Source organism: Vipera berus (assembly GCF_964194415.1).
Source record: "Vipera berus genome assembly, chromosome: 3".
NCBI classification, from domain to species: Eukaryota; Metazoa; Chordata; class Lepidosauria; order Squamata; family Viperidae; genus Vipera; species Vipera berus.
The window spans coordinates 19,910,358-19,928,449 of record NC_138204.1 but is presented as its reverse complement, the minus strand read 5'-3'; the positions used below and the strand labels follow the sequence as shown (position 1 = coordinate 19,928,449).

Below are 18,092 nucleotides of genomic sequence, written 5' to 3'. Positions count from 1 at the left end.
AATTTGAATGCTGCAATACTGTCGCATGGTGCATATCAGATAAAACCAATAGGGGAAAAAATGGCAGGTGTCACCTAGAGTGCTATAGCAGAGTTGAGAAGAAAAGTCCTGCCAAGATTTACAGCTGCAACTATTCAAAGGTCTGTTACATAGTGCAGGAATGTTCCTTTAGAAGGAGTGAATAAAGATCTAAGAAACAAATACATTATTAGGTATTTTAGTCAGTGTTCTGTTATTGTGACAGAGCCAGATGCTTCCCATGAATCTGATTCAGAGGACTATCAGCCAGTGGCCAAAGCAGTAACTTAGGAAGATAAATGAAGTTAAATGTCTATGGAGATTCTCAGTTATCCAGGTCATAGTTATCCCAAAGATGCTTTTTCATGAGGCAACTGGACTTTCTTGTTTTTCTTTGAAGATGTTTCACTTCTCATCCAAGAATCTTCTTCAGAGCTGAAAAAGGCATCTTTGGGTTAAAGGAAGTTAAGATCAGGGGAGGAAAAAGAAAGCCAGGTTCTGGATGACAGATTGACACTGATGGTACATTCTTGGAGAGCACCAGATTTGCATCTTTGGCTACTTGCAATATTTGCATCTAGCCCAATTTTGTAAATTACTATCCCTAGTAGTTACTATCCCTAGTAGTACAACCCCTACGCATTGGATGAAATAGAAACTTCCAAAAGAGCATGCCTAAGTCTCTTTGGAAATTCTGGAGAGAAGTAGAATTATGAATCTGGGGAACTGCACATTGCCAAGAGTCACTCTGCATGGAGCAGCTGATAAATATATAAATATAATAACTGACCCTCTTGACTTTCCCTTTCAGCCTCCCTCCCTTCTTTGTGAGCAATTTGTTCTGTTGAAATTGATGTGAACTTAATAATTGCATGTATGTTGGTCACTCTTTCTAAATTGGTCCACTAACAGGGTTTTGAAAGCCCTTGAAAACTAAATTAAAGATTCTTCCCCTTTAATAAATTATTTCTATTTGGATACCTATTTGCTTAAAATTGTTTCACTGAAGGTATGTAGAAGTTTTTTCATACTTAGAACATGAGCTATCCCAGTTGACAGAAGCTTTATTATAGCTGCAGCATTTCTTTTATATTTGGAATTGGCAACTGCTTTGAGAACTGGGTGCCCAAACAAATATAATACAATAATTTTCTATTGGCCAAGTGTGATTGGACACACAAGGAATTTGTCTCCGGTGCATAAGCTCTCTCTGTATACCTACAAACAACAGAAAGATAATAGTAGAAATATTGTGAGATTGCCAAATGCATGGAAATTTGATGCTGGAACATAATATATGTTTGTGTGTTTGTATATGTGTGTGTGTGTAGAAAATAATTTAACAATTAACCACTACCATAACCAAGGTATCTATCTAGGCTTATCACTTCTCATATCCCACACCATTTTGCACAGAGAAAGAAATATCTATGAGAGACTACCCAAAGCCTAGAATCTAAGTGACAATTACTGTAACATTGAAGAAATATGTACCTGTACTGTAATAGTTGAAATTTTATGTGATGGATTTTCTGTAAAGGTTGGTTGCTCGACTAAGAATAAACAAGCCTAGCATTCATCTGTCTGTTTTGTGACAGAAAAATGAAGAATAACATGGTGTAGCTTTTAATACAGCATGGATTCTATAATGGACATTTATGGAGAAACCCCATAGAATGATTTTTATAAAAAGCCCTTTTTAAAAGCAGGATGTACAAGTTGTACAGAGGCATTGTTCTCCTCAGTATTGCTTGGTTTACACATCAACTAAATCTGCCCACACAAGATTCCACATCCAGAATTCATGCCACAATTTCTGCCAGCTTTCTTTCACTGTCATATGCACTGAGTGAGGCATGCAGTTATGACTCAACCACACACAAATGCTATGTATTTGGGCAGATAAAAGATTATATCTTGATTGAGATGGGTGGTTATAGCAATTGAACGAATAAATATAAATAAAAGACATCACAATCAGAGGCCACTTAAAGAGAACCAAATTCTTGTCCGAATGTTCTCTGAACTGCATTGAGCAAACTATATTTCACCCTAATATTAGCTTTTCCACAATGCCAAGCTATGGCAGTTTAGGCAGGTGATCCAATTAGCATGTTCAGAAGAACAGAGAATTAAATAAAGCCCCATTTTAATATATTCCTACTTCAAAGTCTGAATAATGGCAATATTGTTGGCTGAACATGCCCTCTGCAAGTTCTTCAACTCAAAGCAGATTAGAAATTATCTAAAGGCAGAGTTTATTAAACTGCATCTGGACATTATCCAATGTCTATAGAGATTCACAGTCACTGAAGCAGTAGGCGTGAGCTTAAATGGACTCCAGAAGATGGTAGAGGACAGGAAGGCCTGGAGGAACGTTGTCCACAGGGTCGCGATGGGTCGGACACGACTTCGCAGCTAACAACAACAAATAGAGATTCACAGTCATCCAGGTCATGGCTGTCCCAAAGGTGCTTTCTTTCAAAAGGCCACTGGACTTTGTTTTGCCAGAGGATGTTTCACTTCTTGGATGAGAAGCGAAATCTTTTCAAGCAAAAAAAAAAAAGAAAGTCCAGTTGCCTTTTGAAAGAAAGCACCTTTGGGACATTTACAAATATATTTCAAATCCCAGAAATGGCAAAAAGGATGATGCATGGCCATGCTACTTGGAAAAGCAAGGGATTTGAACTAAAAGGTATTCAGATTGGAGAAAGTTGCCAGTGCACTATTAGTTTAGTGCCTATTGTCCCACTGTGGCCATCAAATGTTTTTAGCAAGATCACCCAACTTATCCTGAAGACAATGTCTATATTCAATAGTTGCTCTCCAGCAACTGCAACTTAATATACTCTAAATCTGTATGTTATTCTAGGGTCTACTTGTGTAATCCATCTATTGTAGAAACCTTATTAAAAAAACATCTACAGGTATTCCTCGAATTATGACCACAATTGAGCCCAAAATTTATGTTGCTAAGTGAAACATTTGTTCAGTTTGCCCCACAGTTGTTAAGTGAATCATTGCATTTGTTGTTAACATGGTTGTTAAGTGAATCTGGCTTCCCCATTGACTTTGCTTGTCAGAAGGTCCCCCAAAGTGATCTCATGACCCCGGGACACTGCAACCATCTGTCATGGCCCCGTTGGAGTCTCGGTCTGAGGAGGAGGAGATGGAACTGAGGTTGACAGAGGGAGATGGCACTGCATCTTTGGCCCAGGAGGAATGACCGAAGGAAGAGAGGATGCAGGATGACTGAGCAAGGGGGAGGAGAGGGACAGGGCAGGCAGCAGAGCAGAGGAGCGATTGAGCTCTGGAGACGAGCAACTGCCTCCGATCCCCGAGTGCGGAGAATGGAGAGGAGGTGGAGTCAGCGCAGGGCAACCAGACTACTTGGGGGGAGGGTTACCTGAGGAATAGGAATTTAGGAGACACAATGGGGAGGTGCTTTTGTCGGGAACAAGCCTTGCATTTTTCTAGCTCCACTTGATGTTACCGACATCTTATTGCCTTGCCTTGCCTTGTGGAACTTTGCAGCAGCATAGCTCTGCTCCAGGTTATGCTGCAGTTCCAGTGAATCCTCCATGTGACAAGGATATCCAGTGACCAAGCTTCCTGAATTTTGCTGCTCCCCTGGACTTCTAGCAGCCAGGAACTATTGGAGGTGGGTATGCGTGTTTAGAGCTTGCTCTTGGACTTGCAGTGAACAGTGGGAATTTTGGGAGAAAGTTGGAGCAATAAAAGGGAGTTAACCCCTCACTTCGGCTGTGTCGCCTCCATGCCCAGCCCTGGGCCATAACACCATCATTAATATGAACCAATTGCCAAGCATCTGAATTTTGAACATGTGACGATGGGGATGCTGCAATGGTTGTGTGAAAAACAGTCGTAAGTCACTTTTTCCAGTGCCACTATAACTTTGAACGGTCACTAAATGAACTCTTGTAAGTCGAGGACTACCTGCACTGTTCATGACAGTGATCCAGAGTAAGGTGACCACTAGAGGGAAGTAATTGGTTGGCCATATACATATTCCTTAAATAAATAAATAAATAGGGATGCAGCAGATGCAAAAATAATCATTTTCAGAAATGAGGAGGGGAAATATTGTAGGAAATATTCCATGATTCTTTTCATCCCTTAATAATTGCCCCACGTGACCAGGAAGTAGGCTGAGCCCAGAACAGATGAACTGACAGCATCCTGAGTCTTTTGCAGTGGGGAACTTTTTCCCTGAATTTCTTTTTCTCCACAGCCCATGTTTGAACACCAACTTTTTGTTCTGCTGACAAAGAGATAATCCCCGTTGCCCCTTCACATACTTGCTTTCCAAAATTCTGTTATGTTGGACAAAAAAAAAGGAAGAACAGCCTTTTTTAGCATTCTCCAAAACTCACTCCCCAAATAGAAAGATAGTAGCTGAATCTTGAAACAGTAATTGGCAAAGAGGCATGGACATTATGTCTATGGAGATTCTCAGTCATTCAGGCCATGGTTGTCCCAAAAGTGCTTTTTCTGGAGGCAACTGGACTCTCTTGTTTTCCTTCGAAGATGTCTCGCTTCTTGGATGAGAAGCAAAACGTCTTCAAAGAAAAACAAGAAAGTCCAGTTGCCTCCTGAAAAAGCACCTTTGGGCAAGAACATTATGTAGTGATCCTAAAACCCACCCAGATGATTGTATGGCACAGGTCAGCCTGCTGACTGCTCCCAACTTCAGGGACTTGCCTGGCTTTTAGTTGCAATCACCCAGTCTTGCTCTCTTTCTTTGCTAATTCTTTGCCAATGGTTGAATAGTTTAAAAAGTCAACACTTACCTACTCTACCTAATTCTCTCTCTCTCTCTCTCTCTCTCTCTGTGTGTGTGTGTGTGTGTGTGTGTGCGCACGCGCCTCCCAGTCAGTATCAACTCCTGGTAACTGCCTGAACAAGCCCTGCAGTTTTCTTGGCAAAATTTCAGAAGATGTTTGCCATTGCTTCCTTCCTACAGCTGAGAAAAAGTGACTACTCTTTGTGCGTAAGGTGGGACTAGAACTCACATTCTCCTACTTTCTAGCTTGGTGTATAGCCACTATACAGAACTGGCTCGCTCTATAATAATGCCCAATTAATCTAAATTTCTTTATATAAAAACAATCTGGGTCACTAATACCTTCCAACTTCCAATTTACTTGCCTTTTCACCAACCTTTGCTATGTTAGTCCATAATGTCACAGAAGTAGAAGGGTGAACAATGATTCTAAGCAATCCAAAGGTAAAATGGAGCATAGTACAAGACAATGAATAAAAATGAAAATCAAATATCCTTTTTATTAAATCAACTACAGCTTGAGTTGAAAATATCCACACTATGGCAAGACACAAATGCATACAAGGTAATGAAACAAAATAGCAGCATTTAATTGCCACTGATAAAAACTGATTTTTATGTGATGTCATATATTTCATGTTTCCATTTCATACTTACCACAGTTTACAGTATACCAGGTGACAATTCCAGGCACGCTGTCGTTAACTTCTAAAATAACATTGCTTTTTCATAGATGATATCTTGGCTCCAAAGATATTTTTTTTAAAAAACCCCGAAGTGCTTTTTTTATTTCTTTAAAAAAATTTGGGCCCATCAAGCTAGAGAAATTCATTCTTTTTAATAATCTTAATACAGTATAATAGACTTTCAAAATCAAGTAAGTTTAAATTCTGGTTAGAGTTAATAATGTTAAATCTCTACAGTTGGAAGTGGTGATATTATGGGGCTTCAGTTCTAATGTTATGATTTCTGAGTCAAGATATGCAGTTTTAATTTAGCATTAATTTAGCATGCCAACTTTGATGCTCTGAAAGTTAAAAAAAAGTAATTTCTTACAGATTGTTGAATGGTTATCTTTTAAAATGGCAAGTAATTTAATTGCAAGGTACAAGGCCAAAACAAGCTAAATAATGTTTTAGAAGGTCCAGTCCCTTGCAGGTTTACTCATTTGTATGCCATTCAAAATACTTCATAGCAAAGGTAAAATGAGCAAGACTGCAGCCTTATTAGTAGCTACTGCTACTGGTGCTCCATCTGTTGAGATAGCAGAGGGAAGACGGTTACCTCCTGCTAAACAGCATCATCCAAGATAAATGATGAATTCATTAGAATGCCCCAGCTACCAAGGTGCTGGTACCTTCCTTCTGCTGTAGTTCTTGCCTCATTTTATACCAACTTCCATAGTTTTGTGCCAGATTCCTGACCTAAAAAGAAGTCTGGTTCTTTGGCAAATGACAATGGTATCTAGCATTGTGCAAAATGTGCCTTATTCATCCTGGACTGGCTAATTAAACTTGCAATTCTTATGTGTGCCTGCTAGGAAAAAAGCCCCAAAGACTTAATTTTGGAAAAAAAACCAGGGAGATGTCTAGCCTGCAGGATGCACATCTGAAATATCACAGAATATGTCAAATTCTCGCTGTTGTAAATAAACTGCATTGTAAATTAGCATTATCTATTCATATGCATCATATTTCATATGCGTCATGGTGGTATCTGGTTTCTTGTCTTTCAGATTTGCATGCATTTCCATTTGAGCACTTGATCTTCCATGTAAATACCATGGAGCTAAAACAACTATAAAGAGTTCCCCTATTTGTCCCAGCTAACTGACAGAAAATATAAACCACAACATAAACCAGCACTTTCCTTCCACAAAAGAAATCAAGGTCATTTGGCAAATATGGATAGTTTTGTCTGGACTACATTTTTAGCAAACATAATGTATATTTTCTCAATTAATATATACAATTTTCCTACTTTCTTGTACTTTCTTCCACATACAGTGTTGTGGTTGTTAGCACATTCAAAAACAGATATGCTTACCTCCAAATATGTATTTTAGAAAGACATATAAAATACATAACGTTTAGGGAAAGCTGTATACAAAAATAAATGTGAATTATAGAACAGTTTTAAGAAGAAATGAGAAATAGAAAAATTGAATGGATGGTTAATAAGCTGTTATTAGGGTTGTTATTAGTATTCTTTGAATTTGCAAAGTTGGTAAGAAACAGTAACTTACTTGGAATTGTACATTGTAAGTGATCCATCACAGAAGACCAATTTTATTTCAGGATTCAGGCCCATCTGACCTTATTGTTCTTATCATTGCAGATTCTCTAGTAAACTTCCCATCTTTGCCAAAATACAGTTTATCATCCATCCATTATAGTGCAACATCTTCAATACTAAAGTTGCTGATTAAAAAAATGGCAAAAATTTAGACTGTTGTCAGTCTGGGTAGTAATTGTTATCTGCGTAGTTTGACAAAATTGCACAAGACCTTTTGTACCATGGTTCGTTTCAATACCAATTTGCTCAGTAAGTAATGATGGATGCATTCACATAGAATACCAAAGCATAAATTATGGTTCATAGACCAAAATGATTGGCTTCATAGATCACATTAAGCCACAATATTATTACTTTATGTATCATGCATAAAACCAGCCCTAGGGCATCAGCTAGGCTATCTGAGCAGAAATAGTTTATTGAATGCGAGTCTGCATCGCAAAGGCACATGTGATGAAGTCATGTGGATTTTCTCACCGGAACCAGATCCAGCTTTTCGGGTGGGGGGAGGAGTTGGGGGGATGGAGAGGGAAGATAGTCTTTTGCTTGTGGCCAAGTCATGCTACAGGTTTCACCAAGCACATAGTTTAATTCAGGCCAAGAAAGATGCTGTTTCAGATTATTGCAAAACAAGCTGCTTTATGCTGGTGTGCATTACACCCAAATGAAAAAGCTTATTACGTAGGAAAGATCCTTAGCTGCTTTTTAGTGTTCTATATGTTTTATTTTGAAGCTTATTGTACTACGAAAAGGCAAAGCAGGCAGCAGAAAGCCGTTATGTCTTACTAATGGGAAACCTGCTGGGTTGCTTCCAGTAATTATTTCTTCTCCTCTAAAGGCATTATCATCAGTGGCAAGCTAACATTTTTGGCAACAAAGCTAGATTTGATATTTTATTCGACTCACTTTTTTAAAAAAAATACCCAGCAACCATGAGATGATAGCTGGGAAAGTATAATATTTCAATGCACACTTGCTTGTTTTGCAAATTCCTACTTTCCCTTTACTATGAACACTAAAGGGAACAGCATTTCTGGCTACTCCAGCATAGTGAGTATCCAAGAGACAGTGAATGAGAAACTCTACAGTACACTCATTAATAGGCTGATGAGCATGAAGGGCACTGAAAGGTTTAAAGGACCCTAGTTCCATCCAATCCAAGAGGAAATTGTGCAAATAGAAAACTAAGTTCCAGTGGTAGACAGGATGGAACTTGTAACTTGGTTATACAAAATCTCCATGAAACACTTTTGTTTATCCCTCTCTTGAAGGAAAAGAAAAGTCACCCATTTAAAAAAAAACAAGCTGCAAGTAATCATGTGGCTGCTTAGGAACCAGCTTTCTGCTGTTATTTAAATGATGCCTGGAAAAAAAAAGAGAAACACAGTAAAGTGATTTATTCTCGTGATCTGTATCTGTTTAATGGGTTCTGCGTTTGAAACTTAGGATGTCAGCAAACGAAAGAGTGAGATGGAGAGATCTCTCTGCACTCTGGAGCAAACACTAACAATATACTTTTTAAAAACAGAAGTTACCTTCCCTGTGAGTGCAACACAAACTGTTCACTACAAATAATGGAGTTATACACCCAAGAATTCATTTGGCTCTCCGAAAGGTTAAAGTTTATGTATCTTGAGAGAAATGAACAACAAAACTCAATTAACCAAATGACCAGACTGTTACATTCACCGTCGTTTTCTAGAGAAATGGCTCATTTCGTTATATTACAAATGGAATATTTGCAGCCTGTGTGTAACTCTACGCTCTTCTCCTTCTAGCCAACAATACTCATTTTCTTTTCCCTTTCAAATGGCTTTGTGATCTTATGAAGAAGTCACTCCTCCTTTGTGGAGTCTGCCCAAAAGCAGTAATCTTATTTCAAGTCCTAATAATAGTGTAGATATGCATAATGGTTAAGTTCTCACTGTCATCATGGCTATAAGCCTTTTGCACATTGTTTGCACAATAGGTTTCCCAAGTGCCTCCAGACGCAAATGCCAAGAGGAAAGCTATTCCTGCTTCCCAGCAACAGGCAGACGTAGAAACTTCCGTTATCAGACATTGTCTCTGGTCTCTGAAGACACGTTCGGAAATATGTCGCTCCCTTGTGATGCGTTGCTTAACTGGGATTTGGTTTTCATTAAGAACTGGGCCCTCCTGTACATAATTCTCTCTTGCTCTTGCTTTAGCTCAAGGTATGAACGAGAAAATGTGTGGAAGATGGAAGTGACAGGAAAGGCCATGAGAAGGATGCCACTCAAGATGCTGCTCAGAGCAACCACCTGGCCTGGGATGCTTCTGGGTACCATATCGCCGTAGCCCACTGTTGTCATGGTGATAACGGCCCACCAATAGCAAGCAGGGATACTGGTGAACTCCTGAGAGTCTGCCATCTCATTTTCAATCACATACAAGAGGGGAGCAAAAAGTGCAATGGCTACACAAAGGAACAGCAGTAATAGTCCAAATTCACGTGTGCACCTACGAGCCGTGAGTCCCAGGGTCTGCAGACCTAGTGAATGCCTGGCGAGCCGCATGACATAGAGAATCCTCAAGGCACGGAGTATACGGAGCACCAGGCCTACCTTATCCAGGTAGATGTTGCCAGAGCTTGGCTTTTTATTACTACTCACTGAAGCACTGTCTAGTAGCAAAGTGATATAATAGGGCAGGATGGCAACTATATCAATTAATGTCAGAGGGTGCCGCAGAAACATAAATTTGCTTGGTGCCTGGATGAATCTCAAGAGGAACTCCAAGGAAAACCATCCGACGCAGACCGATTCCACAATGAAAATGTTGTAGCACATTTGAGAACATTCACCCTGGAGTAGGAGGGAAGGTGACACCGTATGAGCATCATGTCACTTGGCAAATGTCACAGAAACAGTTCACAAAGAACAGACAAATTATCCAACTGCCGCAAACCAAGGCATACTTAGGTCAGTGGAGTGACAATTATTTCTTACATGGTCTGTGAAAAAAAAAACATGATAGCAAATTTGACTGTTGCAAATACAATGAACAGATGACAACTACTTCCTTCCCTCCCTCCAGCAGAACAGGGGCCAGGCAGCCTATAATATAGAGCAGTAATTACAAGAAGAGGTGTAAAAGGGTTTGAATATTATTTCTACATAGGCAATTTGCTCTTAAAACAAAGTAGTCGCTAGAATTCTTCTTTTTTTACTTCCCTTCAACAAACATTACATACCAGCAAGATTGTCTGGTTGGCTGTATTCCTGTCTCTGTAGTAAGATAAGTAGTTTATTTCATCATATTTTCCAGAAACAGAGTTCATCGTGAATTTAAAACAATCTCCCTGCCAAAAGGCAATTTAGAATGCAACAAAAATTCAAACAACAAAACAAAACCACCCCATCTTATTTACTTCCTTTCTCAACAAATGAATCTATAGTGATTTTCCCATTCTAAAATAGCATTAAGTGGGGATAGAAAATTTAGTCTTTCCAGTAAATGCAGTAATTCTGTATGACATCTTTGCTACAGAGTGCTTTCTGATATGGAGAATCCTAACAATCATGGCAGATCCCCTCATCTTTCTCTGATTTTATCCAATTCAAACAAGTAGAATTGTTTGGGTCTTTTCCCCATTTATATTTTCCTGAAAGACTGTTTTTAACATTCAGAAAATAATTCCAATCCAAGATCTTATTATTTTTTTCTCAGACCACTACATCCTTTCAAGAAAATTTACTACACACTACCTTATTCCTTACTATAATTTAGTTACACTATGTGTTAATTAATAGTAATAGCACTTAGACTTATACGTTCCTTCACAGTGCTTTACAGACCACTCTAAGTGGTTTACAGAGTCAGCCTATTGCCCCCCAACAAACTGGGTCCTCATTTTACCAATCTCGGAAGGATGGAAGGCTGAGTCAACCTTGAGCCGGTGAGAATCGAACTGCCAAACTGCTGGCAGCCGGTAGTCAGCAGAAGTAGCCTGCAGTACTGCATTCTAACCACTGTGCCACCACAGCTCCTCTTATGCATATCTCCATTCCCCCACTTCCAATCCCCGTCTATTGGAAATAAAATTTAAATTAGATTGAAAATTCCTTTGAAGACCAGTCACATTTGTCCTTGTATAGTGCAACAGGCAAAATAAACAACTGGGTCTAGCAACAAATATCCAGCACCAAAATTAGCAAACAGTACATGCTGAATACAGTAGGAAAAAAGCACAATACTTCAGTTATAGAACTTATGTTTCTATTGTACCATTTCTCTAAGAAGCTTAAAACTGCATCAATGACTCATCCTTCATTTTACTATCCCAATAACTTTAGGACAGATTAGGCTGAGATAAAGTGACTGGCCCAAACTCAAAATCCAAAATTCTTTGTTATTTACAAACCCTCTTTACTGCTAAAATATATATTAATATTGATATTACATCCCCTGAATTCCTCTAGCAGCATTTATTAATGCAGAATACTTTAAGCAACTTGGTATGTTAATATTTACTAACCTTATTGTTTCTAACACTCTTGTATATAATATTGAATGTGAAATATGAAAAATCCTATCAGACAAAATGCTAAAATCCATAATTTATATTGATGGATAGAAGCAAACACTTCATTCTGTTTTTAAGGCTTTATTAAATGAGCTGCATCCCTTAAAAAAAGCAGTTCTGAATGAGCTCTCGTTCAGGATGCATGTTGGCTTCACTTTGGCCTTGCTGTTCTATTAAATGCTCCAAAACAGCCACAGCATTTCAGGTGAAGATTTCTAGCATGCCACTGAATGGCAGTTAAGTACAGGTGAAACTCGAAAAATTAGAATATCGTGCAAAAGTTCATTTATTTCAGTAATGCAACTTAAAAGGGGAAACTAATATATGAGATAGACACATTACATGCAAAGCAAGATAGTTCAAGACGTGATTTGTCATAATTGTGATGATTATGGCTTACAGCTCATGAAAACCCCAAATCCACAATCTCAGTAAATTAGAATATTACATGCAATCAATAAAACAAGGAGTGTACATAGAACAATATCGGACCTCTGAAAAGTATAAGCATGCATATGTACTCAGTACTTGGTTTGGGCCCCTTTTGCAGCAATTACTGCCTCAATGCAGCGTGGCATGGAAGCTATCAGCCTGTGGCACTGCTGAGGTGTTATGGAAGACCAGGATGCTTCAATAGCGGCCTTCAGCTCTTCGGTCTCATGTCTCTCATCTTTCTCTTGGTAATGCCCCATATATTCTCTATGGGGTTCAGGTCAGGCGAGTTTGCTGGCCAATCAAGCACAGTAATCCCATGGTCATTGAACCAGGTTTTGGTGCCTTTGGCAGTGTGGGCAGGTGCCAGGTCCTGCTGGAAAATGAAGTCAGCATCCCCATAAAGCTCGTCTGCGGAAGGAAGCATGAAGTGCTCCAAAATCTCCTGGTAGACAGCTGCATTGACCCTGGACTTAATGAAGCACAGTGGACCAACACCAGCAGATGACATGGCTCCCCAAATCAACACAGACTGTGGAAACTTCACACTGGACTTCAAGCATCTTGCAGTGTGTGCCTCTCCATTCTTCCTCCAGACTCTGGGTCCTTGGTTTCCAAATGAGATGCAAAAGTTGCTCTCATCAGAAAACAGGACTTTGGACCACTGAGCAACAGACCAGGTCTGTTTTTCTTTAGCCCAGGTAAGATGCTTCTGACGTTGTTTGTTGTTCAGGAGCGGCTTGACAAGAGGAATACGACATTTGAAGCCCATGTCCAGGATCCCTCTCTGTGTGGTGACTCTTGATGCACTGACTCCAGCCTCAGTCCACTCCTTGTGAAAGTCCCCAACACCTTTGAATGGCCTTTTCCTGACAATCCTCTCCAGGCTGTGGTCATCCCTGCTGCTTGTGCACCTTTTTCTTCCACACTTTTCCCTTCCACATAACTTTCTATTAATGTGCTTTGATACAGCACTTTGGGAACATCCAACTTCTTTTGCAATTACCTTTTGAGGCTTTCCCTCCTTATGGAGGGTGTCAATGATGGTTTTCTGCACAACTGTCAGGTCAGCAGTCTTCCCCATGATTGTGATTCCTATTGAACCAGACTGAGATACCATTTAAAGGCTCAGGAACCCTTTGCAGGTGGTATGGCTTAATTAGCTGATTAGAGTGGGACACTTTAAGCCTAGAATATTGTACCTTTTCACAATATTCTAATTTACTGAGATTGTGGATTTGGGGTTTTCATGAGCTGTAAGCCATAATCATCACAATTATGACAAATCACGGCTTGAACTATCTTGCTTTGCATGTAATGAGTCTATCTCATATATTAGTTTTCCCTTTTAAGTTGCATTACTGAAATAAATGAACTTTTGCATGATATTCTAATTTTTTGAGTTTTACCTGTACATCTATTATCAACACACCTAAATCAAGGTGAGAACCATGAAGCAAAAGTGGAAACCAAAACTCAGTTCAAAAGAAGTACATTCCCTAGGGAAGTGGGGCAGAAAAGAGGTCAGCCCACCACAAAAATGCACATTTGTACCTATTGTAAATCTATCCACATTCATCTACGTAATAGATAAGAAGTAGTCCTCGACTTAACAATAGTTTGTTTAGTGACTGTTTTAGCCTCTGGGCCCTTAATCATCTTTGTTGCTCTACTCTGCACTCTTTCCAAGGTGTCTACGTTTTTTTATTTTGTGCTAACCAAAACTGGATGCAATATTCTAGGTGTGGCCTTACTAAGGCTTTATAGAGCGGTAGTACCACTTCACATGATCTTGATTCTATCCCTCTGTTAATGCAGCCTAGGATTGCATTGGCTTTTTTGGCTGCTGCCATACACTGCTGGCTCATATTTAGTTGATTGTCCATTAGGACTCCGAGGTCCCTCTCACAGTTACTATGACCAACGTCACTGCTTGCACAAAAAGAGGATCCAAAGGGTAAGCAACACTTTTATTCCCCGCAAAGATAATAATTCCAGATAATGAGATAATTTCAGGCAACCCCCTTCCCCCCGACAACTTACGCGTTCCTCTTCTTCTCGTAACCAAGGCATGGTGCTGATAGACAGATTAACTGCTGTGACTGTCACAAAGAGGACCGATAAACAGGCAAACACTTTTCCCGGGATCCCTGACTGAGGCTTCTCCACCATGTCCTGTAACTTTTTCATGCACTGGCTGGCTTTTGGTTCTGCAGCTGCTGCTGCGGCTTCAGAGGGGTTTTCGCAGTCCATGAACCCCTCCTCTGGTTCGTTCATTTCTGCAAATTCCTCCATCCTCTGGAGATATCTTCTCTTGCAGCACCACTCTAGGCTGTCCTCCTCAATTCCCCAGTAAAGCAGCTCTTCCTGGAAGGAGAGGGCACACATCTCCCTCAAGAGCCGGAGCTTCCCTGCCCGCAGAAAAGTCAAGATGGTCCTAAATGCTCCTGGGTTGCGATCAAAGAAGAACTCGTTGCAAGTCACATCGTAATCGTCACAAATATTGAGGATATCATCAAAATTGTTGCAGAATTTTAGCTGTCCTAAGCGAGTCATGGGGAACTCATCAAGAGTGGTCCAGGGGAGCAAGTATTTAAAGCCACCCACGTTAATGATGATATGGTGTTTCCTTTCTTCTGGGCGAACACTTTCATAGAGATCTTTGCCAGGGTGGAGGCACTTGGCTCTTTGGTAGAAGACCCCTTTCAGAGTTTCTCTTTCAGCAAAGAAAGGGTGGTTGAAGGAGGCATCTGAAGCACAGCTGAGGGCACTGTAGTCATAGTCTGAATTTTCCCCTGGGAGAAGAGTCATCTTGATCACTGGCTTACTTCACATCACTTTAGGGCTCCAGTTACAAATTTCTAAAATGAAGGGGGAGAACAAAGTATCAGTTCATGCCTGTACCTCATACGATGTTGGGTATTGGGGAAGAGGAGGATAATTTGCATGGGATTTGCACAAGAACCAAAGAATAAAAATTAAACAATGGAAACAGCCAACTATTGGAAATTTCTACATCCTCCTTCCAGTTATTGTTATTGTTGCTTATTGGAATCTCGCAAAGCCTCATGTAAAAGTCATGAAGATTTGTGATTCACGAGATTCCACCTATTTTCATTATTCTATTTGGAGTTCATGGATACTTTGGGGGATTATGGGAACTCTGGCAGATCACCGATATACACATAGTATGAAATGGAAATAATTTATAGGGGTAAAAAAGAAGTCCTTGCAGATTTTACTCCCCTAGTTGTTGGTGACTCTAGGGGGCAGTGCTCATCTCACTTTCAATTGAGCCAGCGCTGTCTGAAGACATTTCTGTGGCCATGTGGCCAGCATGATGTCATGGAGTGCTGTTACCTTCCCACCAAAGTGGTACCTATTTATCTACTCGCATTTGCATGTTTTCGAACTGCTAGGTTGGTAGGAGCTGGAGTGACGACAGGAGTTCACCCTGTCATGTGGTGCTCAGTTCTCAAACCTGGGCTGCCGGCTTTCGAGCTGACAAGGCCAGTGTCTTAACCATTGAGCCACCATGCTGCTCCATTTATAAGAGCATAAAGATAAAATTATATAAAATATTTGATATAGGAATGGATCTAGGGGAAGAAAAGAATAACTATGACCTGAATGAATGAGAATCTCCATAGGCATAAAACATGGGGCATGTTGTTTGAAAGATACTTATTCATTTTTCAGATTTGCAGATTAGCCTTGGCCCTATCATTTTTTTAGGCTGGTGGCTAGTTGAATCAGCAACATCCTATTCTTCAGATGTTTTAGCCCCCAGCCCCCTAATCATCTTTATTGCTCTTTTCTGCACTCTTTCCAGAGTCTCTACATGTTTTTGTAATAAGGTGACCAAACCTGGGTGCAGTATTCTAAGTGTGGTTTTACTAAAGCTTTATAAAGTGGTATTAATATTTCATGTGATCTTGATCCTGTTAATGCAGTCTAGGACTGCATTAGCTTTTTTGGCTGCACTGCTGCAGAGTGCTGGCTCATATTTAATATTTTTAACATATTTATAACAATATTTTTAACAACAAAGCTATTCTTACTTTGCATTTTATTTTATCAACTCCTAATTTTATTTCTTAATGAGGCCAAGCATAAACATTAATTTTGCTTTCTGCGTGCTTATACAATGTTATATTTCCATGCCCATCTTCTCAACACGTGGGAACTCAGTTCAGTTTCAATTCTGGGTTGATTTAAGACTCTTGATAATAAGTGAATGGGTGTTCTTATCAGGCAATGTTCCATATGTTTCATGCTCTAAAAATAGCAAGTGGCAAGGCTACCAATGATGCATTCTCTATGGTTTATCTATAGCAGTGCAACTCATTGGGCAATTCTATTTCTGCTATCCTCCTAATTTTGTATACTGCTAAAAAGTCCACAATCCAATATAATCAATTCTGCCAGTGAGAAGTCAATACCAAATTTGCCTTGGACTTTGAGGAAACAAAAGAGATAAAGAATTGATGCTTCTGAACCTGGTTGTTGGAGAAGACTTCTGACAAAACAAACGATGCATCATGAAACAAATCAATCCAGAATTTTTACTGGAAGCATACATAACCAAAGTTCAATTAACCTATTGTGAACCCCTTACATTTTGAATCTGTTACACTGTTCTTTTATCATTTGCCAACTTTCTCTTTAAAGGTTGATGGGGATATATTTTAAAATGGTGTTGTAATAAAACTCTTGAAAGTTTTCAAAACAAACTTGGCAGTTTTAAAGTCTTTGGCTGGGTCTACCAACTTTGCTACTTTTATCTTCATCTGCCAAAAACGAAGCAGCTTCAAACATGTGGAAGTTTTCCTTTTTTAAAAAAAAATAATAAATCTTTATTTACATTTCGTGTTAAAAACACACCATACACCAACAAAGACAAAAAACAAACATTTACAATATACAAAAAATGAAGAAATCAAAAAATTGAAAACCATTTCAAAAATTTCACATTATATATACTTCTAAACTAACAATTATATTCCACTCATTAAGTCTCTTATAACCATCCAAATTCCAAAGCTTATTCATTAACAAAGATTATATCACTTCAATTTTGACCAACCTCCAAGCCACCCTCATTTCTTTAATCTTTTATCCATCCAAATATACCATTTATTCCATGATAGAAATGCTGGTGTCTCTTCTTTACCCTTCAACTTCTTGGTCAATGTGTCTGCTTCTGCACAAGCAAGTATTCTCCTAATTATAACTTCATCCGGCGGGGTATGATTTGCCTTCCAAAATTGAGCAAACCCCATCCTTGCTGCTGTTAAGATATGTAAAACCAAATACCATATTTCCTTCTTAATATTTCCAGGCCTGGAGCCAAGCAGATACGTCTCTGGTTTAAGATCAACTAAACACCCTGTGATTTCCTCTATCCATTTTTGGATCCTCATCCAATATCTAACCACTTCTGGACATGTCCACCATAAGTGATAGTATGTGCCAATCCCTTTACCACACTTCCAACAATCGGCCGACAATCCGGGGAACATTTTGGAAAGTCTAGCCGGAGGGAGATGCCATCTATAAAGCATTTTGTATATGTTCTCCTTATATGACGTGGAAACCACCAGCCTCATATTAGTCCACCAAATCTCTTTCCATTTCTCAAGTGGAAGTGCATAACCAAAGTTCTTCCCCCAGGCAATCATCGCATCTTTTACCACCTCCTCCCCTACTACCCTAGTTAGCAGCAATTTATAGCACTTAGATATCATCCCTTTCTCCGGACCCAGCAGAATCTTATCTAATTCCTGCAGATTCAGATAAATACCCCTTCCTTCCTTATCCTTCTTATACCTTGACTGGATCTGCAGGTAGGCCCACCACTCCAATTGAAACCCTTGCTGAGCCAGATCTTGTTGTGTTTTGAGTTCTCCCCTGCTATCTAAAAGTTCTTTGTAAGTTGGTCTTCTTCCATTCTTGAGTAGGGTCGGATGGGTCAAGGCTAAACATGTGGAAGTTTTC

At 39.5% G+C, this 18,092-nt stretch overlaps 1 protein-coding gene across 1 annotated transcript; it reads right to left on the bottom strand.

Moving 5' to 3' along the window:
• Nucleotides 1-9,171: 9,171 nt before the first annotated feature.
• Nucleotides 9,172-14,906, bottom strand: KCNG1 (potassium voltage-gated channel modifier subfamily G member 1; the record flags this gene model as incomplete). The annotated part of the gene is made up of 2 exons (XM_081322430.1): nucleotides 9,172-9,942; nucleotides 14,139-14,906. 2 exons carry the CDS (start codon nucleotides 14,904-14,906, stop codon nucleotides 9,172-9,174), a joined length of 1,539 nt encoding a protein of 512 aa, XP_081178556.1.
• Between the last annotated feature and the right edge of the window lie 3,186 nt (nucleotides 14,907-18,092).